Genomic DNA, 27,957 nt, shown 5'->3' with positions numbered 1-27,957 from the left:
CAGGATGATCTCCTGGGGCTGTGGGGCTTTCAGTAAGTCCAGTGGGTGAAACAGATCAGTTGACACAGATTACCTGAGGATCTCGTTAAAATGCAAATTCTGATTAAGCAGGTCTGGATGGGGGCCTGAGATCCTTTATTTTTAACAGGTTTCTGGATAATACCTCTGTATTTGTCCCTGGATGACACTTTTGGTAGCAAGCATATAGATTATCTGGAAAAGCAGATGTGAGTTTGATTAAAATAAATCTAACCTGTCTTTTCCTCCTTTTATAGGTATCTATAGCGGGACAACCAGCAGGAGTAGAATCTGCCCGAGTGAGAATTCGGGTAACTATTTATTTAACATTGTAAATTGATATCAGCAACATTTGCATTATAAAACATTAAAAATATAATAATTTATCATTTTATAACCAAATCATGTTAAATCAGTAGAAAATAGTGGCAAAAGTTATTTTAATATCTATCATAGCATTCATTATTTAAATGTTTATTGTATATGTTCAAAAAGTGAGTTTCTATGTTATTTATAAACTTTTTTCATTGAAAATGTTTCTCAGAGATGTTCTGGATTTTATCTGACTCAGTTTTTCTAGTTTTTATTCAATGATCATAAAGAGACCTAAGGAAAAAATGTCGCAGGAAATGTGAGTTACAAACTCTCAGGTTTCACAAAAGGCTCCCATCATTTAAAAACACTTGTAGGCCAGTTGTGGTGGCTCACACCTATAATCCCAGCACATTGGGAGGCCAAGGCAGGAGGATCACTTGAGGCCAGGAGTTCGTGGCCAGCCTGGACAATATAGCAAGACCCCGTCTGTCTCTACAAAACATTTTTTAAAATTAGCCAGGTACAGTGGCACATGCCTGTAGTCCCACTATTCAGGAAGCCAAGGTGAGAGGATCACTTGAGCCTAGGAGGTTGAGGCGGTAGTGAGCTGGGGTGACACCACTGCTCTCCAGCCTGGGTGACAGAGCAAGACTCTGACTCAAAAAAAAAGAAAAAAAAAAAACTTTATATAATGTAGCTAAACTTAATATCTATAAGGGCAGTTTATGTTTTAAAATCCATCTTCAGAAAAGAATCAATGAATGATACACATGTCTGAATGTCTAATGCTTTAACTCTCTGCTTTGGATTCTCATCATTTCATTTTAGGAGCTGCTTCCTTTGGTGCTGATGTTTGAGCTACCAATTGCTGGAATTCTTCAACCAGTTCCTGATCCTAACTCCCCCTCTATTCAGCATATATCACAAACGTACAATATTTCAGTATCATTTAAACAGCGTTCCCGAATGTATGGTGCTACTGTCATAGTACGAGGATCTCAGAATAACACTAGTGCTGTGAAGGTAAATTATTCTGATAATTCTGCACATCCTATCTGTACAAATTATATGGGTTTTATTTTTAAAGAATATTAGACTAATTTGATTTCTAGAATTTTCCTTCATTCTACATTTTGGTTTGCAGAATATGCTGTATTTTTCCATAGCTGTTAGAAATGCAATAGAATCTTTCCCTCTATATGGACAGTTAATGTATAGGATGATTTCCTTCCCACCCTTTTCTCTTAGGAAGGAACTGCCATGCTTTTAGAACATCTTGCTGGGAGCTTAGCATCAGCTATTCCTGTGAGCACACAACTAGATATTGCAGCTCAACATCATCTCTTTATGATGGGTCGAAATGGGAGCAACATCAAACATATCATGCAGAGAACAGGTGCTCAGATCCACTTTCCTGATCCCAGTAATCCACAAAAGAAATCCACCGTCTACCTCCAGGGCACTATTGAGTCTGTCTGTCTTGCAAGGCAATATCTCATGGTAAGGTTACTGAAATAAGTGTTACAATTTCTTTAAACCTCTTTGGATACAGTGCATGTTTTTGCACCCACTGTACTAATGTGATATTTAGGAAGGCACTTTGGAAGGCTCATCAAATAAGGAAGTTTCTTGCTAAAAGGAAATAAACTAGAAGAGTAAGGTTCATAGTGCCTCAACAGGTTCAATTTCATTGCATATGTAATTTTATTTCAGTGTTTTCTTTTTAACTTAGACTAAACATGGAAGACATTATAGTGAAATAATGGACTGCATTTTGTGGAAAGGATGGAAGGTGACTGTTTTCATCTGACCTGTAATATTAGTGTGCAGTTTATATTTGGAAAAAAAAAAGTCTTCTGTTTAAACAGAAAAGTAAAAATACTATTTAAATTTCACCATCAAAGACAAATTTTGTCAGCCCAAAACATTTGTATATTTCATAAATCTTTGATACAATTAAAAAATACTATTTAAGCCACAAATTGGAGTGTCACTTATTGAAGGAAGAAAAGCCAGTTATATGTTATAATTCAATACTACTTTACTACTTCTAATTTATAATTGCAGTATTTCTATCCTTCCCATATTTGTTTAAAACCCCTTGACTGGGCGTGGTGCCTCATGCCTGTAATCCCAGCACTTTGGGAGGCCAAGGTGGGCAGATCACTTGAGGTCAAAATCGAGACCAGCCTGGCCAACATAGTACCTCATTTCTATTAAAAATATAAAAATTAGCTGATATAGTGGTGGACACCTGTAATCCCAGTTACTCAGGAGGCTGAGGCAGGAGAATCGCTTGAACCCAGAAAGCAGAGGTTGCAGTAAGCCCGGATGGCACCACTGCACTCCAGCCTGGGCAACAGAGGGAGACTCCATTTCAAAAATGAAAAATGAAATGAAATGAGATGAAATGAAATATCCCAGTGTATGGGTTGATCGTATAGTAACAAAATGGATGGACGTGATGCTGGGCTCACAAATATTTGTATTAAAAACACCATTGTATTCTCTCATTCAGTGCTTGACCTTTAGTGGCATTTGAATCAGTAAGCCTCAGGTGTGACATTTAGTATTATTAACTTGCAGAGTTTATTTTTGAGAAACTTTCAGAAAATCTAAGTTTTTATTGTTGAGTCCATTCCTCTGACAGATGAGAACTTGTTGGAATCATTAATAAGATTGTAATCCATGATTTTAAGAAATTTGTTGTGAATGATTTTTTTTAACCAACCTTATTTTCTCAGGTTATTTTTAATATACTGTACTACAAGTCAGATTTATATTTATATCCAAGAATTGTCGTAATTAATCTTCATTTTTTTCTGCTTTACAAGTTCTTTAGATGTTCCTTTTTTAGTTCAGTGAAATTTTTCAAATATTCTCTACAGTTATTAATCCACATTTATACTTTGACCATACCTGCCAAAAATAATGACACGTATTATGGCACAACATTGAAATAACTGAGGGAGAAATTAAAAGGTTTTAACCCATACTTTAAATACCATCACCATTTTGTATAGCACTATTCTTACAAAAATCACTTTCTGGCCGGGCACGGTGGTTTACACCTATAATCCCAACACTTTGGGAGGCTGAGGCAGGCGGATCACAATGTCGGGGGTTCAGGACCACCCTGGCCAATGTGGTGAAACCACGTCTCTACTAAAAATAGACACAAAAATTAGCTGGGCCTGGTGGTGAAGGCCTGTAATCCCAGCTACTCGAGAGGCTGAGATAGGAGAATTGCTTGAACCCCGGAGGCTGAGGTTGCAGTGAGCCGAGATCGCGCCACTGCACTCCAGCCTGAGCGACAGAGCAAGACTCCATTAAAAAAAAAAAAAAAAATCGCTTTCTTCCACAGGATAAATAGAGCATAGTATTTTATTTCTTTTTCTTTTTTTATTTTAGGCAGGGTCTCACTCGGTTGCTCAGGCTGGAGTGTAGTAGTGTGTTCTCAGCTCACTGCAATCTCTGCCTCCTGGGTTGAAGTGATTCTCATGCCTCAGCCTTCGGAGTAACTGAGATTACAGTCGTGTGCTACCACGCCCAGCTAATTTTTGTAATATTAGTAGAGGTGAGGTTTCACTATGGTGGCCAGGCTGATCTCAAACTCTTGGCCTCAAGTGATCCACCCACCTAAGCCTCCCAAAGTGCTGAGATTATAGGCATGAGCCACGGTTCCCAGCTTAGTAATTCATTTAAATCCTAGTATGCTTAATGGTAACCTCTCCTGATACACATTTACAAATTCCAGTACCCAGTGGGCTAACACTGGAAATTCTGTGCATCAGAGAAAGTATATTACATTGTTCCTGGACTCAGTAGATCAGAGGCTGTATGAAGAGCATTAGAGAAAAGAAAAATCTAAAAAATGAGATAGTTAAGGGACAATAGTAACAATTTACTCCAGGAAGGAGTAAAGGTTTAAGCTGCATTAGGTTAAGTAGGATTTATATTGGTGAAGATGCCTTTGATGAGTTAAGACAGGGGTCCTCAATCCCCGGGACACGGACCGGACCAATACTGGTCAGTGGTCTGTTAGAAACTAGACCACACAGCAGGAGGTGAGCAAGGGAAGCTTCATGTGTGTTAACAGGGGCTTCCCATCGCTCACATGACCACGTGAGCTCCACCTCCTGTGAGATTAGCAGTGGCATAAGATTCTCATAGGGGCATGAACTCTATTGTGAACCATGCATGCAAGAGATTTAGGTTGCGTGCTCCTTAGGAGAATCTAATGCCTGATGATCTGTCACTGTCTCCCATCACCTCCAGATGGGACCATCTAGTTGCAGGAAAACAAGCTCAGGGCCCCCACTGATTTTACATTATGGTGAGTTGTATAATTATTTAATTATATGTTACAGTGTAATAATAATAGAAATAAAGTGCCAAATAAATGTAATGTGCTTGAATCATCTGAAACTATTCCCCCTTCCCTCCCCCTTCCCTGGTCCATGAAAAAATTGTCTTCTGCGAAACCGGTCTGTGGTACCAAAAAGGTTGGGGACCCCTGAGTTAAGATACCAAGGTACAAGATCCTCTTAAAGGATTGTTGAGAGGCTGGCCTAACCTGGAGGAAGGGGAAGACATACAGACAAAGATCTGTGGTTGGACAAGCAAGTCTGGGCTAAAATGTGGAACTCTTTAAATGCTTGATCATGTTTAGTTTTCATTCAATATACAATCAAAAGCTACCACTGGAAGTCATTGAGCAAAGCAAAGATTAGTACCCTTGATATAGTTGAGAATCTAGTTTCTAGCGTAACTAACAAAACTGAAGTTAGAGAATAAAGGAATTTTCCAAGTGGATAAAAATAATCCGGGGCCAAAAACAGAAACTTAAGACATATAATTTTGTCATCCAAAAATGATTCTCTCCCCCTCAACGTTAATGCCACACCTGTCCTCCAAGCTATGTGAACTTACATAATTTAGCTTTAATACTTCAGTTTAGTCTTTAAATCTGTAAAATATTGCATTATTTGCAGGTGTATTAAATTATCAGATGTTTAAATGATTAGATTTTTACCTCCTAAACATTCTATTGTGACATTTTGTAGGGTTGTCTTCCTCTTGTGTTGATGTTTGATATGAAGGAAGAAATTGAAGTAGATCCACAGTTCATTGCGCAGTTGATGGAACAGCTTGATGTCTTCATCAGTATTAAACCAAAGCCCAAACAGCCAAGCAAGGTTGGTTCAGAGTCTGGACCCAGAGAATTATGTATCATATCATATGCTGTATAGTTTTATTTTGTATACAAGTATGTATTTGCATATACTTGAAACTATTACTCTATACAGGTTGAATATCCCCAATCCAGAATGCTCCAAAAGCTGAATCTTTTTGAGCGCTGATGTGACAGTCAAAGGAAATGCTCATTGGAGCATTTAAGATTTTGGACCTTAATATTAGGGATGCCCAACCAGTGCAGATATTCCTAAATCCCCCAAAACCCCAAATCTAAAACACTTCTGGTCCCAAGCATTTCAGATAAGGGATACTCAACTTATGTATGTCATTATATATTTAGTTATCTAATATAAATTTGTGACAGTATTCATTATAGATCATTTTCTTTATATACGTGTTGGTTTTTGGAGTCCATTTAGAGTAACCATTATTTTTCCATATTTAAATGAGAAGGAAAGAACATTTGTTCTTAATTTGTAATCTGGTAACTTGAGGCTTTACTAAGTTACCTGAGAGTTGATAAGGCTACTTACATGTTGTGTGTGTATGTGTGTGTGTGTGTATGTGTGTTTGTGTACATGCCCAGTGTAATTCAGAAATTGTTTAGATTACTTACTATATGCCATCTCCTGCGCAACCTGGAGAGTTAAAGAAGAGATGCCTATGCTTTTTTGTAAATACTTTAAGGACTGAACTGTCTCAAGTTCAGCGTTCTTGGAACCTCTCCTCGGAGTGTTGTAAAATTTCAGTAACTACATGTAGAGTAAAAATTTAACGGAATAAATTTTTTTTTTTTTTTTTTTTTTTTTTTGTTGAGACAGGGTCTCACTTCTTTGCCCAGGCTAGAGTACAGTGGTATGATCATGGCTTGCTGCAGCCTCGACTTCCTGGGCTCAGGTGGTTCTCCCACCTCAGCCTCCCAAGTAGCTGGGACCACAGGCATGTGCCACCACACCCGGCTAGTTTTGTATTTTTTGTAAAAATGGGATTTGGCCATGTTTCCCAGGCTGGTCTTGAACTCCTGAGCTCAAGCAATCCAGTCACCACGGCCTCCCAAAGTGCTGGGATTACAGGTGTGAGTCACTGTGCCCAGCCCAGAATAAATCTTTTATTAAGTACTAGTAAGAATGAGGAAGGAGGAATATTTCTACATTAGAATTGTTGTTTAAACTAGCACAGCCACTTTGAAGAGCAATTTGTGATCATCCCATTATTCTAAAATATTGATTCCCCTACCTGCAGCAGTTCTACTTCTGATTATACTCTCTGAAAACAGGAGTCAACACGAGAATGGTGTTGAGTAAAAAAAGTATGTTGTATCATAGTATGTACTCAATGGCAGCATTTTTGTGTATATATATGTCTATACATTTTTAAGTACAAAGCATTGTCTAGAAGGATGCACACAAAAATCATGATGAGTTGCCTTTGGGGCAATAGAAAGGAAAATGGAATAAAATAAACAAGGGAAATGTTCTCTTTATTTAACAAAAATCAGAAACAAGAAAATAACACCATTTTAAAATTTTGAAACTATAAATCTTATATGTATAGAGTGGTGTATATCTAATAAGTACTTTATATAATTTGGTATGTGTAAATAATTTGGTAATGGCTGTCCAACTGAAGAAAAATGATCTTGCCTTCTCCAAAAGAAAACTTTACAGGAAAAGATAGCATTGATTCTAAGTGAACTTGATATAGTGAGTTTAAAGTTAGGGAACAGGACGTTAATTTTATGTATCGTGAAGCTTCATGTGTGACGAATTTGAATTGACCAGAGTCACTGTAGATCCCAGGACTGAAAGATAAAGATAGGAGAGACATTACAGAGCTTGTGGATATTAAGATGGACAGGCAGAAGAATTCCAGGAGTTGAGTAAGAAATTAGCAGAAGTCAGAGAAAAATAGATTGTAAATGAGAACTCCAAAGCCTTGCAGCATCCCAGGACCATTTAATTATGCCCAAATGGCCCCCATTCTAACTCTGCTTTACCTACTTTCTCAGCCACGATTTTTGATTTGTTTTTTGGTCCATTGAGGGCTTTCCCCTTTGAGTTCACATTTCAAATTTTCTAGATGAGTCCACTGAGGAAGAAAAATTATTTATTATTTAGAATTTTTTTTACCATAAGCGAGGAATAGTCATACTTCAAGGTCTATTAGCTAACCAGTAAACCGTAAATGTCAAACATAAGTGATGATGATTATGCAGTTTATATGTGGTCACAAGTTTGATTTGGTATGTAATGACAAGATGCAAGGGGGAAGCCTTAGTGTAAAGATGAGAGGCTATAAAAAGGGAACCCAAGTTCCCATCCTCTTGCTGCCCCTTCACAGCTATGCCATGACCTTGGCTAAGTCCCTTAACTTCACTGAATATGAGTAATGATTCCCATTCTATGAGGTTTTGCTGAGAATGGGAACATATATGCAGCCACTATCAGCTCCTGGAACCCAGAACATGCCCAATAAATGGTAACTAATAATTTAGGGTTTTACCAGAAGGTGTAAACTTAAGCACTAAGTGGCTAGAATTTGCAGATGATTTAAAAGCAGCATTGATATGTCCCCTGAGTGGAATTCTTATTAGCATATTCATTTTCCACCTCCCTCCCCTCCCCCATTCATTGTAGACTACTTGCATGTCACTTTTTTTCCCCCATTATGTGTTTCCATAGTCTGTGATTGTGAAAAGTGTTGAGCGAAATGCCTTAAATATGTATGAAGCAAGGAAATGTCTCCTCGGACTTGAAAGCAGTGGGGTTACCATAGCAACCAGTCCATCCCCAGCATCCTGCCCTGCCGGCCTGGCATGTCCCAGCCTGGATATCTTAGCTTCAGCAGGCCTTGGACTCACTGGACTAGGTATACAATTTATTATTACAGCACGTCTCAGTCACTGGGGAAATGCTTATATGGTTCCCTTTCTTTCTACCATTTGGGTCTACATTTAAAGGCTATTTTTTTTTTCCTTTGGGCTCTAAGATCAGGTGAAAAGCCATGCAACCTGAATCAATCCATTTTGGGATTTCTTAGTCTCTGTGAATTTGTTACCCAGATTCTTCCCATGTTTGCATAAATAATCAAGGTCTGACTATTTTATTTTCAGTGGCTGTGTTGGTTCTAAATTAAGAATGCCATTGAGATTGAAGTAAGCATGCTGACTGTAATTTATGTTTGTTCTCTCTTGCATTTGCAATATTGCCGTCAGTCCCTAGAGATAAAGATTATCCAGTTTGCTTTTTAAAAAGTAATTGCAAATCTGTATGAGGGGTGGGCAGGGGGGTGAAAATAAGTTGAAACTGTATCTCCAGTGGTTAGACCTGCCTTACCCAGACACAAAGGAAATCTAGTCTGAGGTGAGACCTGTATTTCTGTCTAACGTGAGGAATAGAAAATAGAAGAATGAACAAACATCATCATCTCAGAGCTTTAGTTAAGAAAGTAGAATGAGCCGCTTAATAGTCATGGTGATATTTACGTCCTCATCTATGGATTGCTATTTTATAGGCTGAAGTTAGTTGCTGTATTACAGTTTTGCTAGATTCCCTTCTTTCTTGCACATTTCTCAGTTGCATTTGTTTTCCTTAATCAGTACTCCTAGCAAATCATCCTGGGGCATTCAGTGTTGATTTGAGACAAAAAAGAATACTCTCAGCAGTCTTTAACATTTTTTTTTTCTAATAGCTATTCTTACTTTTAACTTTTAAGAAATTTAATACTCTTATATGATTGATTTTTCAAGTAGCCCTGCCTAGACATCATTAAAGAAAGACTTTTTTTTTTTTAATCTTGGCCCCTAATCTACCAAAGTTGTTCCTTCCACTGGGACCTGAACAGACATAATAACATAGCAATGACTGTGAGTCAGGAAAGGCCAATTAGGTAACTTAGCAGGAACCGAGTTCATCCTGCACTAGAGAGAAAACAAGTGAGCAAAGATTCAGTAACCGAGTTTTTAAAATGTTTTCATTATTATACTTATCCTGTTATACTTTATGCTTTATATGTATTCCTGGAAACTTGTATACAAATCCATATTTCATTCCAGAACATATTTTAAATGCCCAAAGGAAAATTTCATTATTTAAATCAAGCATTGACTCCTTACAACAACAAAAACACCAGCATTTTTTTCTGAGAAAATTTTCATCATTGAGATGGAGCCCAGAGAATTCATGTATATGTTTTGAGATACATTTAGGAACTGTTCTGATAGCCTACCCTATCTGTAATGGGGACAAATAGGAAATCTATCCTATCACAGGAAAGCATTCCCTAGTCGCTGCTACATGTCAGTAGTTTGAAAAGGGTTTGTTTGTAAGCAGATGACAAATGAGTTATGCAGAAGAATAAAAATGAGTCTCCACTTGAGCAGCATTTTGTTCATCCTGGGTAGCTGACATGAATGCAAAGCACCTGGTAATGTTCAGTGACCCTAACTGCTATCCTGGTCTGGGCACACCTATCTTCTATTTTCTGATAGCAACTGTTTGTGGATAAGCTGCTTCCTCTGTTGGAGCTCTATGATGCAAAATTCATGTGAATATTTGAAAGAAAATCTGTCATCCATATTTTATATTTAGAAAATATCAGATTATATCATTGTGCATTACCAATGGCAATATTCGTGCCATGTCTATTTTAAAATCTTAAATTTATGTGAATTGACTTTATATATTCATTTATTACAGGTCTTTTGGGACCCACCAACTTATCTCTGAACACTTCAACAACCCCAAACTCACTCTTGAATGCTCTTAATAGCTCAGTCAGTCCTTTGCAAAGTCCAAGTTCTGGTACACCTAGCCCCACATTATGGGCTCCCCCACTTGCTAATACTTCAAGTGCTACAGGTCAGTATCATTTAAGTGTATTCCAAGGTGTGTTATCATTTAAGTATATTCCAAGGTGTGTATTCTTAGGTGTTACCAGTCTTTTAAATAAAATTTACTAATGACTCAGTTTTCTTAGGGCAAAATTAGGGTTCAAAGCACACTCCATTGAAACAGAAATTCCCTGATATGTCAATTAGTTAAAATGAAGCACAGCAAAGCAGTTTGAATTTTTCATACAAGTGGAATACCATCTTCAGATCTGATAAGCAGACCTGGTAGTTAGGTTCTAGTTAGAGTAACTTGCTGGTAGTAATGTACATCTGTACAATGAGAGGGTTAGATAAAACATTCTCTATGGTGTGGTCCCATTTTAACACTCTTTTGTGTTTTTACAGTAAATAGTACCTCTGTTTATGGAGGTGTCAAAATTGAATTCTTTCCTGAACTTGCAGCAACAAAAAATGATATTTTTATTGTTAATGAAAATAATAGTTGAATCTGAGTTTCTTCCTAATATCTGTCATCATAAAATGTTGTTGTAGGTTTTTCTGCTATACCACACCTTATGATTCCATCTACTGCCCAAGCCACATTAACTAATATTTTGTTGTCTGGAGTGCCCACCTATGGGCACACAGCTCCATCTCCCCCTCCTGGCTTGACTCCTGTTGATGTCCATATCAACAGTATGCAGACCGAAGGCAAAAAAATCTCTGCTGCTTTAAATGGACATGCACAGGTAATGGCTTTCTGCTAGAATGCGTGTGTGATCTCTGCTGTTTGTAAGAGATAAACCCCTGGCAAAGTTAAAACATGTTTAAACTTTCCCCTAACATGAGTTTTATTTATTTTTTGCAACTTTTATTTTAGGTTTAGGGGGCAATATGCAGGTTTGTTACATGGGGAAATTGCATATTTAACCCACCTTGAGTTAGTTTTTATATATGGTGAAAGAGAGGGGTCTGGTTTCATTCTTCTGTATATGGCTAGCCAGTTTTCCCAGCGCCAGTTATTGAACATGGATTCCTTTCCCTATTGCTTGTTATTGCCAACTTTATTGAAGATCAGATAGTTGTAGGTGTGCAACTTTATTTCTGGATTCTCCATTCTGTTCCCTTGGTCTATATGTCAATTTTTTTTATGCCAGTACTATGCTGTTTGGTTTCTGTAGCCTCGTAGTATAGTTTGAAGTTGGGTAGTTTGATGCCTCTAGCTTTATTCTTTTTGCTTAAGATTGCTTTGGCTATTTGGGCTCTTCTTTGGTTCCATATGAGTTTTAGAATAGTTTTTTCTATTTCTGGGAAAAATGATGTTTGTAGTATGATAGGAATAGCATTGAATTTGTATATTACTTTGGGCAATATGGCCAGTGTAATGATATTGAGTCTCCTGATCCCTGAGAATGGGATGTTTTTCCATTTGTTTTTATCACCTGTTATTTCTTTCAGCAGTGTTTTGTAGTTCTCCTTGTAGATAGCTTTCATCTCCTTGGTTAGAAGTATTCCAGAGTAGTTTTCTTTTTTGTGGCTGTTATAAATGGGATTATGTTCTTGATTAAACTCTCTATAAAATTGTGACCATGTTTATATGTTATTTTCTATTATTATTTAGTCTCCAAATATAAAATATGGTGCAATATCCACTTCATCACTTGGAGAAAAAGTGCTGAGTGCAAATCACAGTGGTCCATCCATCCAGACAAGTGGGTCTGAGCAGACATCTCCCAAATCAAGCCCCACTGAAGGTCGGGAACTGTATCCTTCTGAAATTCATTTTGGTTTGTTATTTGGAAAAAGGAGGTTGTAGAGAGTCTATGCAGTGATTTTGAGTTGGTTTTGCTAAACAGCTATGATTCATCCTACTTCAATTATGTGGAAAGACAACATCCTGAATAAAATTTCAAAGAGAATGGTGAAAGATTAACTGAAAAGCACTTTCCACAGAAAGAATCATTTCCCCATTACATTGTAAGTTCCTGAATTAAAGTGAAGGTAATTTGTGTAGCAGAAAAGCATCAACTTACTAAATGTGAGATATATATCTATATATAGAGAGATATATTTCCCCCAAGTAGAGTATCTTTTTATAACCTTTTTTACCCTTCCCCCCAAATCTTTAAAATATATAAATATATGCGGGTCTTCTCTTCAAATTGAGTTTTGTGACGACCTGAACTTGTTAAGGGTTCTCTTTGCAGATGAAAGAGGTCTCTGTCAGGTTAATCATGTCTCCATAGAGTAGGGTTCTGATTTGTTTCCATTGCAGATAATTGTGAGTTGGAAGGTGATGTTGTTTAGGTATTTCACTTGTTTTTCTTCTCCTCTGCAGGTTGTAATGATGCTTTTGTTGAAGTAGGCATGCCTCGAAGTCCTTCCCATTCTGGGAATGCTGGTGACTTGAAACAGATGATGTGTTCCTCCAAGGTTTCCTGTGCCAAAAGGCAGACAGTGGAACTATTGCAAGGCACGAAAAACTCACACTTACAGTATGTATTTTAATCTTAAAAGAGTTCTTGATTTTTTGAAATGATGTATATTTGTTCTCAACTCTGTAGTTAGTACTCTTGGATTCAAGTCATGTTTGATCTCATCCATGGGTGTTTTCATTTTATCTTTTAAAAAAAATTAAGGAATAATATCTGATAATTTTCACTCTTCTCTTCTCTGTAGTCCCTTCCCCATTTAATGAATTGATTTATATCTGTGTCCTTTAAACCATCTGTATTACTCTGAAACTGTAGCATTCTCTCTGCTCTTCAGTAATCAGCAGGGCCATTTTTATTCTCTGATTTTTGCTGTTAGAAGTTTTCCCACTGTGAATCCTCTTTCATTTGGCTTTGAATTTCTTCCTTATGTGGCTCTTTTTTCCCAAGGGAGTTAATTGCAAACTTTTAAATAAATGCTTGACATTATCATGACTTTGTTTATTCCAAATCACTTTGGTTATAAATACATAAGTTGTATTAAATATTAAATATAACTCTTCCTTACCATAGCACAGTTAAAGTGTGTCATCCTTACTCTTTTTTTTTCTCCATGTATTTTGGGCAGTTTCTACAGTGTAAGGTTTTGTTCCCACCTATTCCGTCCACCTGATTTCCTCTGCTGTCTTATTAGTTCCTGGTATACCGTTCTAGAGTGTCTTTATGCAAAGATTAGCATACATAGTTTTATTTCTTCCCGTTCTTACTAAAATCCATTTTCCTTTATAAACTCTTTGGTCAATCATTATTACCCACTGTTGTCCAGTTCTCCTTTATCTGTGTTTTTCTTTACATGGTGCTGATACCCCAAATTAATGTTGTTATAGACTAGAGAAACAGTTTTACTTCCTTGAAACTATTAAAGTGTTTAAAATAGATACCCATTCTTGTCATCACTGAATGTGTTCTGAACCTTCTCATCATCCTCTTCTGGGTTAAACTGAAGCCTCCAGAAAGATCTCCCTGCCTCCAGTCTTTTATTAGCTTGATCTATCCTTTATTTTGCTCCAGCCATTTATTTTCGAAAACAGGTCTAATCTTGTCACACTCTGGCTTCAAATCCACCAGTGGTCTGTGTTGCATGCTTCCTTTCTTTTACTTACGCTCTTCCCTCTGATTTGCTGTTCTCCTGGCCTTGGGCACCAGACAACTTGCAGATGCTCTTAAGTTCCCAGTTCAAATGTCCTTTGTGTAGCCTCTGTCAACTTTTGTCAAGCAAAGTTCACTGTCCCTCTTTTTGTATTCCCAAAGTACTTTTCTAAATTCCTCTAAATTCCCTTGGCACAGCAGCTGAATAGTTGAACAAATAAAATCATGAATGAATAAACAAACCAGTTCTTGATTGATATTGCAATCCCTATTTTATTTGAACTTAAGGTGCAGTTAGATTTGAACCTGAGGTGTATGCATTCTGTACATATCATGTGTTGTTATTCACGTTTTTGCTGCTTGTTGTAAGAAGCACTTTTATGTTCTGCCTGTCCCCCTCAACAGACTTTGAAGAATATTTCTTATTTATCTGCTACATTTATTTGTTACTAATATCATATACATATTTCATACACATGAATTGGATCATCTGCATGCCTTCTAATGGACTAGATCTCTGTTTAGACTTTGCGTGCATGAATCATTGATATCTCCTTAATGTATAAAAATTAGAAATCTCATCTGTACATCTATTCCATCTATGTCATATGCAGTATACCACATATACTGTATATATTGTGTTTGAATGTGCATCGTGAAATAGTTTCAAGCTTTACCCCTACAGTCTGAGTGCCTGATTTCAAATTCCATCTCTACCGGTCACATTAGAGGTATGATCTTGGACAATGTACTTCCCTCATCCGCTAGTGGGGATAACGATAGTACCTTTGTCATAGCATTGTTGTGAGGATTAAATGAGAGAATACGTGTAAATAGCGGATGATGATAAACATGCATAGTAAATGTGGCACATAGAAAACATTCAGTACATTTGTATATATAGTGAAGTGTTAAATTCCACACTCTTATTTCACAGCAGCACTGACAGGTTGCTCTCAGACCCTGAACTGAGTGCTACCGAAAGCCCTTTGGCTGACAAGAAAGCTCCAGGAAGTGAGCGTGCTGCAGAGAGGGCAGCAGCTGCCCAGCAAAACTCCGAAAGGGCCCACCTTGCCCCACGGTCATCATATGTCAACATGCAGGTAATGGTAATACAATAGGAAAGCCATTCAAATGTCACATGTTTGGGTTCTGGTGTGGAGAATTCAGTGAGTGTTCAGCAGTAGTGCAGAAATTAGGTTTTCCCTCTGCTACATTCAAGATGAAATTTAAATATATAGGTAGCAGTTAGTTTGCTATAAACATTAAAAATGAAAAGCAGTATTTAGCTTAAGTGAGAATTCTTTAAAATATATTTAAAATGGTGCAGAATGGTCTGTGTCAGTATCTTATGCAAATAACATTATTCATGTGTTACTTAAAAAAATTTTAAATGAGTTTGCAGGACTGCATTTCTAAGTATTATTGCTTCATGACATAGTCTTGGATAAATAGATATACTATTTTCTATGTAATGAAGATGATAAATGTGTTTGGTGCCATTTAAAGGTAGTTATGAGAATAATGTGGAGTGTTCTTTGAAAGTAGATGATGAATATTATTGATGATTGTGTTGGGTCACAGATGTTTTATGATTAAAAAACAACTTCCTTTAAGTAATTTTTGTGATTAAACAACTTCCTCAATAGGAACTTTCCATGTATCCATTTTCAAACTATTATGCTAATTACTCAGAATACACTGTTGACCATGAAAATGCAGAAATTTGATTTCCATATAGATGATAATATGAAAAATAAGGATTTTGTGCTTTATGGTTTTAGAGATGTCTGTAAACATTTGATGTCAGACCAGAATTGCTGAGTAGACTTACCTATTTTATCTTTCACCACCAAAAAAGAAGAAGAACGTTCCACAAAATCCTAGAAACAGAAAAGCTGTCATAGATGTGTCAAAGAAATTAATTCATGGAGCTAAACTATATTACTGTAATTCCAGTGCAATCTGCAGTTTAGTCGTCCTTGTCTGTTTTTTAATTGTTTGCATTGGAACGTTTTCCTAAGTTTTTCTATGATTTTTTAAAACATAAAAGCCATGGCCTTTTTAATGTGTCAGTGTTTAAAAAAGACATTTAAGGCCGGGCACGGTGGCTCACGCCTATAATCTCAGCACTTTTGGAGGCCGAGGCAGGTGGATTGCTTGAGTCCTAGAGTTTGAGACCAGCCTGGACAACATGGCGAAACCTTATCACTACAGAATAATTCTAAAAAATGAGCCGGGCATGGTGGCATGCACCTGTAGACCCAGCTACTTGGAGGCTGAGGTGGGAGGATCACCTGAGCCTGGGAGGCAGTTTGCTGTGAGCCAAGATTACACCACTGCACTCTAGCCTGGGAGACAAGAGCGAGACCCTGTCTCAAAAATTAAAAATAAATAAAATAAAAAGACATTTATTATATTTTCTCTGGTGGATGTATTTTCAGTTAATATGAATTACAATTTATTTAAGAAATATCAAGGCCGGGCGCGGTGGCTCAAGCCTGTAATCCCAGCACTTTGGGAGGCCGAGACGGGCGGATCACGAGGTCAGGAGATGGAGACCATCCTGGCTAACACAGTGAAACCCCGTCTCTACTAAAAAATACAAAAAAACTAGCCGGGCGAGGTGGCAGGTGCCTGTAGTCCCAGCTACTCTGGAGGCTGAGGCAGGAGAATAGCGTGAACCCGGGAGGCGGAGCTTGCAGTGAGCTGAGATCCGGCCACTGCACTCCAGCCTGGGCGACAGAGCGAGACTCCGTCTCAAAAAAAAAAAAAAAAAAAAAAAAAAAGAAATACCAAATCCCCTTTATAATCTTTTAATGGTTTTTGTCTTGTGGTTCTTGTCACCTTTTCCATCAAATTTATACCTGCAGTGAACCAGTTTCTTGTTTCTTTCTTTTAGGATGGATGAGCATGTTCTTAATGTTTGAGTTTTAGCCTAATTAGATGTATTTATGTTGTTAGTGAACAGTTAACTCTTAAAATCACTAAGAAATCAATGATAATATTCACTGAGCATTGACAGAGAGAAAGATTGAAAATTTCCCTGATTTCCTTGGCTGAAAATGATCTGTATCTCCTGATTGCTCTTGGAGTGCTATATCCCCAGCTCTCTTTTTATACTTATCTCAGTTTCTAATTTATTTTATAGTTATTTCTCTTTCCCAATCCTCCTAAGACTCCAAGTCAGCCAGGCACGGTGGCTCACACCTGTAATCCCAGAATTTTGGGAAGCCAAAGTGGGCAGATCACCTGAGTTTGGAAGTTCGAGACCATCGACCATCCTGGCTAACATGGCAAAACCCTGTCACTACTAAAAATACAAAAATTAGCCAGGCATGGTGGTGGGTGCCTGTAGTCCCAGCTACTTGGGAGGGCAAGACAGAAGAATAGCTTGAACCAGAGAGGTGGAGGTTGCAGTGACCTGAGATTGCACCATTGCACTCCAGCCTAGGCAACAGAGTGAGACTCTGTCTTAAAAAAAAAAAAACAACTGCAAGTCCTTGAGGCTGTTTTGATTCATCGTTGTATTCTTCCGCAAAGCTGAGCATAGTCTCGTTAACCAGTAGGCCCTCAATAAATATTTGTTGAACAAGTAAATTTAGATTCTCTGTATACCTTGCCTTTAGGCATTAATAATTAAAACTTGATTTTAACTACCAGTGCCATTTTAGTCCTAGAATCTAAAAACTTCATCAAAAATATTGTCTAAAACTCTGGCTTTCCTGATACATGGCTGTGTTTTTAGTTATCACATGTCCTTGTTTGTCTGGGATAGCCTCTGTTTACTTTTATTATCCTGGCCTAATTGTTATTCACAGCACATTTCACCTTCAGAAATGTCCTGTTTCAGACCATAGATTATATAGGTACATTATATATGATGGTATGGTCTTTCTGGTTAAAGAGCTCTTGCCAGTTGGTCCTTGGTCCTTCTGGTAGGCTTTTGAGACATGCTTACATCAAGTCTTAGCTACTTCCTAAATTGAAGAGTTGATAACTCTCAGAAAAGATTTGAAATGTAGCTGTATCTGCACTACTTTCTTCAAAATGATCTATCTTGGTCCTCACATAGACTTGACTACATCATAGTTATTCTTTCAGTTTTAATGGAATGAATCAATGGTGCTATCCTAGCCCTGTGCAATAAACGGTAACTAGGTTTAATTTTATGGTATTGCTTAATGTCATTATAAATTAAAGTTAGACATCTGCCATTTATTTCACTTCAAAAGCAAAGACTATGCTAGTTAGGTTAAATAATTTCTTTTTTTTTTTTTTTTGAGACGGAGTCTCGCTCTGTCGCCCAGGCTGGAGTACAGTGGCCGGATCTCAGCTCACTGCAAGCTCCGCTTTCCAGGTTCACGCCATTCTCCTGCCTCAGCCTCCCGAGTAGCTGGGACTACAGGCGCCTGCCACCTTGCCCGGCTAATTTTTTGTATTTTTTAGTAGAGACGGGGTTTCACTATGTTAGCCAGGATGGTCTCGATCTCCTGACCTCGTGATCCACCTGTCTCGGCCTCCCAAAGTGCTGGGATTACAGGCTTGAGCCACCGCGCCCGGCCAGGTTAAATAATTTCTTAAGGTATCTTGACGTCATACCACTTCAGGCTATGCTTATCTAAATGAAGAGGGGATTTGTGAGACCCTAAGGGGGCCAATAGATACAGGACAGCATTTTGGAAATGTATTCTTTCAAAACTTGCTTTATTATTATTGTTAGTAGTAGTATACTCTAGCAGACATTGGCTCTGAAGTGCTAGGTATTTATGGTAAATAGGATTTTTTTTTCTTTTTTTAAGGAAAAATTCTAACTCTTAAAGTCAGAAGTGGTAATTTATTATTATTAATTAGTGTTGGAAGCATGTTTAAACTTACAGACTTACCTTGGATTTCTGTGACATTATTGTGCAAAGCTTGGTGTATGCCTCAGGCAGATTCTTGGAACACAGTCAGAACCTTTGTTTTCTAACCATGGCATGACATTTGGAGAGACTGTCAATAAAGGCATTTTCTGTTTCATTTTCAGGCATTTGACTATGAACAGAAGAAGCTATTAGCCACCAAAGGTATATGATACACTAATAACTTACACTTGACTGTTTTTTAGTACACTTATAAATGTTTTTTGAGTACTCATGGTGAATTGAGAACTTGAAAACTCATAAAAAGAAACCTAAAATATTTGGGTTCAAGTTACATAAATTCTGCTGAATATATTTGGTTGAATGGTGTGTTAAGAAATAACATTCAGTGATAATTTCTTCACAAATATCAAAGAAACGACGCTTATCATCAGTATTTTATTTAAGAAATGCACTAAACATACCAAGCATTGGTTTTGTTTTGTTTCCAAAGCTATGTTAAAAAAACCAGTGGTGACGGAGGTCAGAACGCCCACAAATACCTGGAGTGGTCTGGGTTTTTCTAAATCCATGCCAGCTGAAACTATCAAGGAGTTGAGAAGGGCCAATCATGTGTCCTATAAGCCCACAATGACAACCACTTACGAGGTTTGTAGAGTCATGTCCTACTCATTCTTCCTGTCTGTTCTCTCATCAAAACAAGACAGTCCTTCCCCCACACTCATTCTTTATGTACCTAAAGGAAAGTGATTAGTGGTGACTTGTTTTTATTTCTATTCCTGTAAAGATACTGTTATAAAACTGATGCACTCTTGTGTATTATGATCTTTTGTCTGTATTTTCTCAAAATTGTTGATCAGCTCTTAAAGAGATGTAAATTTGGATGTGTGTTTTTGTTGAGGGTGGGATGTGTCATAAATGATAAGCATAGGGCTGAGATTAAGCAAAAGGCAGATGTAACATTCCATAAAAATGTATAAAGAGTCCTTTTATCCAAAGGTTTCACTAGCAAGGTCACCATAGGGGGGAAAGGCAAATATTCAACAAAAATAGGTTTTCAGATATGAGTTAAAAATTCAGTGTGCTCAGATGTGCCAAGAACACAGCAAGAAGTATCTCAAACAAGTGCTCCAGAATTTTTATGTTTCCCAGATGTTGGCTGCCCTGCTCGGGGTGAGACTGGGAAGCTGGCATTCCTACCATATGGAAGGGATGGAGAGTTCCATACTCCACAGCCAGGCTACACGTGATTCACCAAGCAGGCCTTTTCCATTTCAAAGTATCAGATTTTGGCTCTAAGTCTTTGGGAGTGGGGTGGGACTCGAGAGAGCGTGCACATGTGCACAATGCTGGGAGACTGTACAAACCCAAACATGGATGAAATGATCAAGAGTCACAGTGTTCAACCAGAGAGAGCACTGTAGGCCAAAAAAACAAATATTGGTTAAGGGTTTCATAATTGTTAGTCTAATAGCTGGCGTTTGTAGACTGACCTTTTCTCCACCCATTTTCTTTGTAATAAATTAGGCTCTTGATGAAACACAAAAGCAAACATGCTGCTTTTTTTCTTTGTCTCTTTTGAGTAAATGAAAAAGAAAATACTATTGAAATACTAAAAGAAAGAGTCTCCTGTGAATTTCATTGTCAGAGTTATAGTAGCAGCCTGGCAGGCTGTAGTTTAAAGATTGAAGTTACCTTCAGCAGCAGAATGTAGGAACCATTATGAAAAATGTTGAGGCTCTAGGAGGTACACTCTTCTTTCTTCCATTATAACAGAGAGAAAATAAACATCTCCTTTTGTTAGCAGGGACCATAAACTGCTGTGCTCATTCTTAGAGTTTCACCTGATGCACGGTATGGCTATTCCTTTCAGTCTGTCCTTGCTTTTGACAGAGTCAAGTGTGCTAGGTTGACTGTGTTCCGATAGTTTCATATATGAAGTATTTACCGTAGAAATGCTCATTCAGTTCTGCTTTCTAAGACCAACAGTAGGACAAGTTGAAAATGATGTTCGTTTCAGTAATGGAGTGGTCAAGTGCAGGGTTCTGATAACCACCACTGACCAGATGTATAGCTTAGCGAGTGATGGCACTCATCTGAACCGTGTCTCATTCAGGTTCTGCTGAGAAGGGCATTGGAGAAGGCATCCAGTGCTTAGCATGGTGTGTTGTCAGTTCTTAGTGATATTATTATTATTATTTTGACACGGAGTCTCGCTCAGCCACCCTAAGCTGCAGTGCAGTGGCACGATCTCGGCTCACAGCAATCACCATCTCCCAGGTTCAGGCAATTCTCCCATCTCAGCTTCCCGAGTAGCTGGGATTACAGGCACCCGCCATCATGCCTGGCTAATTTTTGTATTTGAGTAGAGATAGAGTTTCACCATGTTGGCCAGGCTGATCTTGAACTCCTGACCTCAGGTGATCCGCCCACCTCAACCTCCCAAAGTGCTAGGATTACAGGCGTGAGCCACTGCGCCTGGCCTAGTGATATTTTAAAAATTTTACTTTATTATTATTATTATGAGTCTCATTCTGTCACACAGGCTGGAGTGCAGTGGCACGATCTGGCCTCACTGCAACCTGTGCCTCCTGGGTTCAAGTAGATGGGATTACAGGCACGCACCACAACCCCCAGCTAAGTTTTGTATTTTTTTTTTCTTTTTTAGTATACACAGGGTTTCATCATGTTGGCCAGGCTAGTCTCAAACTCCTGACCTCAAGTGATCTGCCCACCTTGGCCTTCCATAGTGCTAGGATTACATGTGTGAGGTTCTTTTAAATTTTTAAAATTTTTTTCATTTTTAAATTTTAATCTATTTACTTATTCTTTTTAAGACCAGGTTATGAGACTGGCTAACCTGTATTTTTGGTGGAGTCTAGGTTTCACCATGTTGCCAAGGCTGGTCTCAAACTCCTGGGCTCAAGGAGTCCACCTGCCTCGGCCTCCCAAAGTGCTGGAATTACAGGAGTGAGCTACCATGCCTGGCCAGTTCTTACTGATACTGAGTGGCTATTACTGTTTCCAGTGGAGGACTTACTTTATCCTGAAGAAAACCAAGGGCTTGCTGAAAGATGAAATTATGTTTATGAATGCTCATTGGTGGAAGTATTTCTGCACACTCAACATATTCAAAAGAATATCAGGGTATTATATGAACACATAAAAATTTAAGATAATAGTAGTAATTATCTTAAATCACATTCATTTAGTTCATCCACAATTTTATTCAATCCCCACAAACTCCCAGTAAGGAAAGGGGCCCAGAATGGCTAAATGTCTTACTCAAGGTTACTTATACTCCTCTTCCTAATGATTTAACCCAAGAGAGTCCATAACAAAGAGTGGTATGTAACTGATCTAGAGCCATGTTGCCATAGTTTTATGAATATAAGAATCACTCAGAGAGCGTAATAATCCAGACTCTTCTGCTAGGATCTCACTCATAAGGTAGGGATTGAAAAGCAGGTATCTATTTGCGTTTTCAGCAAGAACCTAGTATAATTGTGATGCACGTGTCCCACAGGAAACAGTGCTGTAAAGGGATGTAGCCCTATAGGGATAAGGGCAGCAATAGGCAGAGGAGCCCAAAAAGCCCTTCTGCTCCAGCACTTGCCCAAGGACAGGTAGATCACAGATCACTTTCTGTGAGCAGAAATGTGCAAAGCCTCTGACACTATGGTTGAACTTCTTCCTATGGCTTTTCTTGCTTTGGCTATCTTGGGCTAGCCTGCCCCATCATCCTGGCTGGTGTTCACATTGAAATTTGGGAGGGAGAGTGGGTGAGACCTGCTGGATTCCAGCATGGACATTAACCATGTAATATGCTTTTCTTCACTGCCTCTTTAAGTGCTACTAATGGAACTATATGATCAAGTTTTTTTTTTTCTTTTTTCTGAATGGTGTTCTAGATTCTCCTTGGTATATAAGTTAGACTTGAGCTTTTCCTCATGTATCCCAAATTCTTTGAAATGTAAGAAAGGGCCCCTCACATAGCATGGTCTGATTTTCTGCAGCAGTGGCTGTGTGTGTCTTTTCCTTTATTCTTCCATGGCTCAGAAGGATCAGAAATAGGGCATCCAGCAAGTATTGCCTCTATAGATTAGGAAGAGGGGAAGGGCCTGGGGAAAAGTAGAGAGGGAGATTTTTATTAAAATAGAGACCACATCTATGCTTATGGCACTAATATTTTTAAGTTGGAGAGTAGCTAAAAACACCTTCCTTTTTCTTACTTTTTCCTTTTTCAAAAGAAAAATAAAGCCAAATGAACAAGGAGAATGCCGATCTGTAAAAAGAGCAAACATGTTTGACCAATAGGTCCTGACGGGTGAGGGCTGCTCACTCAGTGTGCCAGGGACCAAATGTTTCCTCCTGTAGCAACTTTGCTTGAGGCAAGAATCTGATACTTCAAACTCTGTATTCAATATTATTGAGAAGCTCAGCTTGAACAATTTTTTCCAGTTTTAGGGCAGCTTTGAGAAATTAATCTATTGCAGAAAGATCCCTTAGATAAGAAGCAGGCACTTTCAAGCTTTTTTTGTTTTCTCCAAGATTCTAAAATATGACTCTGTCCCCTTATATTGGGATACCAAAAGTCAAACAAAAGGCCGCTTTGACCTGCAGTAACTGTGTCACATCAATACAGCTACAAAGAGATTTGGGATTTTCTTTTCCTTTTTGCCACCCATCTCTTTTTTTTTTTTTTTTTTTTTTTTTTTTTTTTGAGACGGAGTCTCGCAGTCGCCCAGGCTGGAGTGCAGTGGCCGGATCTCAGCTCACTGCAAGTTCCGCCTCCCGGGTTTACGCCATTCTCCTGCCTCAGCCTCCCGAGTAGCTGGGACTACAGGCGCCCGCCAACTCGCCCGGCTAGTTTTTTCTATTTTTTAGTAGAGACGGGGTTTCGCCGTGTTAGCCAGGATGGTCTCGATCTCCTGACCTCGCGATCCACCCGTCTCGGCCTCCCAAAGTGCTGGGATTACAGGCTTGAGCTTTGCCACCCATCTCTTAAAAGCATGAGTAATGGTCACATATTCTTGGAGCAAATAAAAACCTGCACTGAGAATCAAAGATGGTTTTCAACTTCTCTAGCACTGATAGTAACGAGGTTGTCCGATTATTTTAAATCTTACAAATCTAGGAGTAGAAATATTAAAGATACTTTATCAAAGATGTACAAATAATAAAGATACTTTCATTGGAAATGCCAGTTTTTGGTCTCAGAAAGCTTCATTTCCCTATACCCATTCCCAGAAGTTAGCAAAGGTATCCCATAGTTGTAGGGAAAGGAGTCTTTGAGATTAATTCAATAATTCCACAAATACTAAGCACCTAATGTGTTCCAGACACAATTTTATACACTGGTAATACTGTGCTTGAATACAAGGTTCTTGCCTTCGCAGATGGAGCTTTCTTGTGGGTAGAAGGAAACACAAGCTAGAAGACAGTAGGTAACAAGAGTCTCTGTTACATACGAAACAGAACCGCTTAGGATTGGGTCATCATAGAGCAGACCTTATGAGCAAGTGACATTCAAGCTAAAACCTAGATGCCAAGAAAAGGCCATGAAGATCTGGGGAAAGAGTAGTAGGGCAAGAGAACAGCTGGCACAATCTCCCAGAGTCAGAACCAGCCAGTGAGTTCCTGAAGCTGAGGTGGGTAGGGTGGGGGAGCATCAGCATCAGAGAAGAGATTGGAGAGAGGCAGAGGCTGGATTATGGAGCCTGTCAGTTTATGGTAAGGCACAGTGGAAATACGTCACAGGACTTTACACAGAGGCATATTTGTTTTAATTTGCATTTTAAGAAATCAGCCTTGTTGCTTTATGGAAAATGGATTATAGGGGGATAAGCAGCAAGAGTAGAATTAAAATGGCCCTTAAGGAGGCAGTTGGGACATTGTGGAGGTGTATAGAAGTGGGCAGACTTGGGCTATGTTTAGAGATGACACTGATAAACTTGCTGAGGGATTGACTGTGTTGAGGAAAGGAGGAACCAAGGATGACTTTTGGCTGGAGCAGCTGGGTAAGTAGTAGAGTCACTAGTTGGGATATAGGAATTCTGAAAGAATAAGTTTGAGGGTAGCTGATGGGGATAGATAACAACAACTTGGTTTCGAGCACACTGAATTTAAGATGCCTGTCAGGCAGGAAAATAGCAGTGTCAGACTGGCACCTCTATAATTCTAAATTTCTTTCTTTCTTTCTTTCTTTCTTTCTTTTTTTTTTTTGGAGACAGAGTCTTACTCTGTTGCCCAGGCTGAAGTGCAGTGGCATGATCTCGGCTCACTGCAACCTCCGCTTTCTGGGTTCAAGCAATTCTCCTTCCTCAGCCTCCTAAGTAGCTGGGATTACAGGCATGCACCACCACACCTAGCTAATTTTTGTATTTTTAGTAGAGATGGGGTTTTACCATGTTGGCCAGGCTGGTCTTGAACTCCTGACCTCAGGTGATTCACCCACCTTGGCCTCCCACAGTGCTGGGATTACAGGTGTGAGCTACCGCACCTGGCCTATGATTCTAAATTTCAACAGAGAAGTCAAATCTGGAGTTAGAAATTTAGGAGTCACTATTGTCATTACTTTTTGAAAGGACTTAAGATTACTTAACAAGAAAGTACACAGAGGGAAGGGAAGAGATCCTAGGACCAGGTACAGGGTAATCTGACATTTTAGAATGTGAAATAGGAAGATCCTCCAAAGGACACACAGTGAGGTAGGTGGAAAACCTGGGGCCTGGGGTGTCAGGATGCCCTAAAGAAAGAAATTTTTAAAGGAGAGCGTAGTGAGCTGTCTTTATGCCATTGCAAGATTGAATTAAGTAAGTTTATTGAAGTGAACAGTAAAGGATTCTCTTGGAATTACCTAATGAACATAATACTTTGAAAATCAGAGAATCTTGACTTTAATACTCTAGGTAATACCAAGTAGGGTGTCTATAATATAGTGATAAAATAAATAAAAGGATGAATACATGCAAGTTCAGTGCAAATTTTAAATTATTTTTGTTTTTATTGTGGAGAATTTAAAAAGATAAATTATTCCAGGTATCTAATTTGTTAGAGAGAGTGTATCCTTGTTTGTTTAGGGGAGGGGAACACAGGGGAAATGACGGCTCCCCTTCCAACCTCAGGCTCTATTAGCATTTTGAGAAGCCAGCTTTGCCACATCACCATTTCTCTTACTTGTGTGATACAAGGCAGAGAATCTTTGCTCTACCAGGTGGAAGATTTGCTTTGTGGTCTCCAAAATTGGAAGGAGTCTCAGCATCCACTCTTCCAAATTTTATAGAAGGGATCATTTATACTGGGGTCTCTCAGGACTCTCCCTCAGAATCTACTCCCCATAATGGAGGAAAAAGACTTCACTGTGTAAATTACCAAGTGTCCTTGGTGCTGCAGGGCAAAGGCCGTAGGCAGGTTCCACAGCCTTCGTTCCTGAGAGTCAACACTCATGAGTGCAGTGGTTGGCAAGAGAAGTAAACAGCAGTGGTGTAATGTGGATTCTTTCCTCCTCCCACCCTAAGAAACCCACCTGATTAAACATTTCCTTATCTGGCTTTGTCTGTTTACAGGGCTCATCGATGTCCCTTTCACGGTCCAACAGTCGCGAGCACTTGGGAAGTGGAAGTGAATCTGATAACTGGAGAGACCGAAATGGAATCGGACCTGGAAGTCATAGTGAATTTGCAGCTTCTATTGGCAGCCCTAAGCGTAAACAAAACAAATCAAGTGAGCTTTGTGTTTTATGTACACTTTTAGGTATCCCCAGATTAGAATGTGTTTATTTGGGTCAGAGTATCACTGTGGCCTCTCTGACTTCAGGTGCTTGGTGTAATTCACATGGCATCTCCTCTGTGAAGCCATCCTCATTTCTCCCAGTGAAGCAGGAGAGGTTTTCTCCCCTCACTCCATTTTGTGCATGCTTTCACTCTAGCACTTGCCATACCTAAGGGTAATTACTTATCTACCTATGTGTATCTCCCTGTGAAATTTGTGCTTCACAAACCAGAGACTGTATTTGTTCATTTTATAAACATTTATGAAGTGTCCACATGTCAGGTATTCTGTTATGCTCTGCCTTATTGAATATTTCTTCCCAAATGCCTAGTGGACTGACACCTAGTAGGTAGGTGCTCAGTAGAAGTTTATGAAATGAATGCATCAATGGGTAATGTACACACATGCATCCAGGTGGTGACAGAAAGACAAGGACATAAGAAAGTGGTTGAGGCCAGGCATGGTAGCTCTTGCCTGTAATCCCAGCACTTTGGGAGGCGAAGGTGAGATGATAGCTTGAGCCCAGGGGTTTGAGAACAGTCTGGGCAACACAGTGAGATTTCATCTCTACTGAAAAAAAAAAAAAGCTGGGTGCGGTGGTATGCATGCACCTGTAGTCTTAGCTACGTGGGAGACTGAGGTGGGAGGATCACTTGAGCCCAGGAGTTTGAGGCTGCAGTGAGCTGTAACTGAGCCACTGCACTACAGCCTGGGTGACAGAGCAAGACCCTGTCTCAAAAAAAAACAAATGGTTGAGAAAAATGTGATTGAATTAGCGTCTTAGACCGCTGAAGAAAGACTATCCAGCAGGTGGCTACTAAAGATGAACAGCAAGGTTTGATTTTGTAAATAGACAAGATGTTGCTGAATTAGCATAAACAGGAAAAAAATTAACTTACAGCATGGGGGTTCTGACTTTTAGCAAATCTGGCTGAGACTCAGCATGAGCCCATTGTTTTATCTACAACAGCACCCATACTTCTGGGCTATATAAACAGATGAAGGCTGATATTGTCATCACAAGATAAGCCCCAGTGCCTTTTTTCAGGGTTTTTGACACATTTGGAATCCTGAAACATGCAGAATATTTGAAGACTCCTTGAAGCAAGGCAATCTAAATGAGCATGGTAGACGCTCAGTAACAGTCAGTTGTTAACGTTACTATCAGTCATGTCAGCTGTGTTGCCAGGAGTCTCAGATTTGAAAGGAGTAATCAGGTTGTTGGCCTAGTCTAAATAAGAAAGCATGGTCAACTATTTCATTCCTAAATGCACTGTCAATAGTAGCCTGGAGACTCCCCATTAGTTACTGGCTGGATACCCCACCACTGACAGTATGATCAAGCTGAGAGTCAGGCTGGTGCCAGGCACAGATA

At 38.9% G+C, this 27,957-nt stretch overlaps 1 protein-coding gene across 4 annotated transcripts in view; it reads left to right on the top strand.

Moving 5' to 3' along the window:
* The window catches only part of BICC1 (BicC family RNA binding protein 1), a 332,167-nt gene that overhangs the window by 287,513 nt on the left and 16,697 nt on the right, over positions 1–27,957 (top strand). For 3 of the 4 annotated variants that reach the window (XM_033208724.1, XM_033208726.1, XM_033208727.1), the window contains 13 exons: positions 276–329; positions 1,162–1,356; positions 1,582–1,833; positions 5,400–5,531; positions 8,214–8,400; positions 10,230–10,391; positions 10,916–11,112; positions 11,985–12,117; positions 12,702–12,858; positions 14,882–15,047; positions 18,974–19,013; positions 19,303–19,457; positions 26,378–26,534. In XM_033208724.1, the coding sequence (XP_033064615.1) occupies positions 276–329; positions 1,162–1,356; positions 1,582–1,833; positions 5,400–5,531; positions 8,214–8,400; positions 10,230–10,391; positions 10,916–11,112; positions 11,985–12,117; positions 12,702–12,858; positions 14,882–15,047; positions 18,974–19,013; positions 19,303–19,457; positions 26,378–26,534 (1,987 nt within the window). The remainder of the gene's footprint in view (positions 1–275; positions 330–1,161; positions 1,357–1,581; positions 1,834–5,399; positions 5,532–8,213; positions 8,401–10,229; positions 10,392–10,915; positions 11,113–11,984; positions 12,118–12,701; positions 12,859–14,881; positions 15,048–18,973; positions 19,014–19,302; positions 19,458–26,377; positions 26,535–27,957) is intronic. The other variant, XM_033208725.1, reaches the window with a different exon arrangement.

Source organism: Trachypithecus francoisi, unplaced genomic scaffold (genome assembly GCF_009764315.1).
Source record: "Trachypithecus francoisi isolate TF-2019V2 unplaced genomic scaffold, Tfra_2.0 Lachesis_group9, whole genome shotgun sequence".
Taxonomy (NCBI): Eukaryota; Metazoa; Chordata; class Mammalia; order Primates; family Cercopithecidae; genus Trachypithecus; species Trachypithecus francoisi.
The sequence above is the reverse complement of the archived record's forward strand: the minus strand, read 5'-3'. Positions and strand labels throughout refer to the sequence as shown.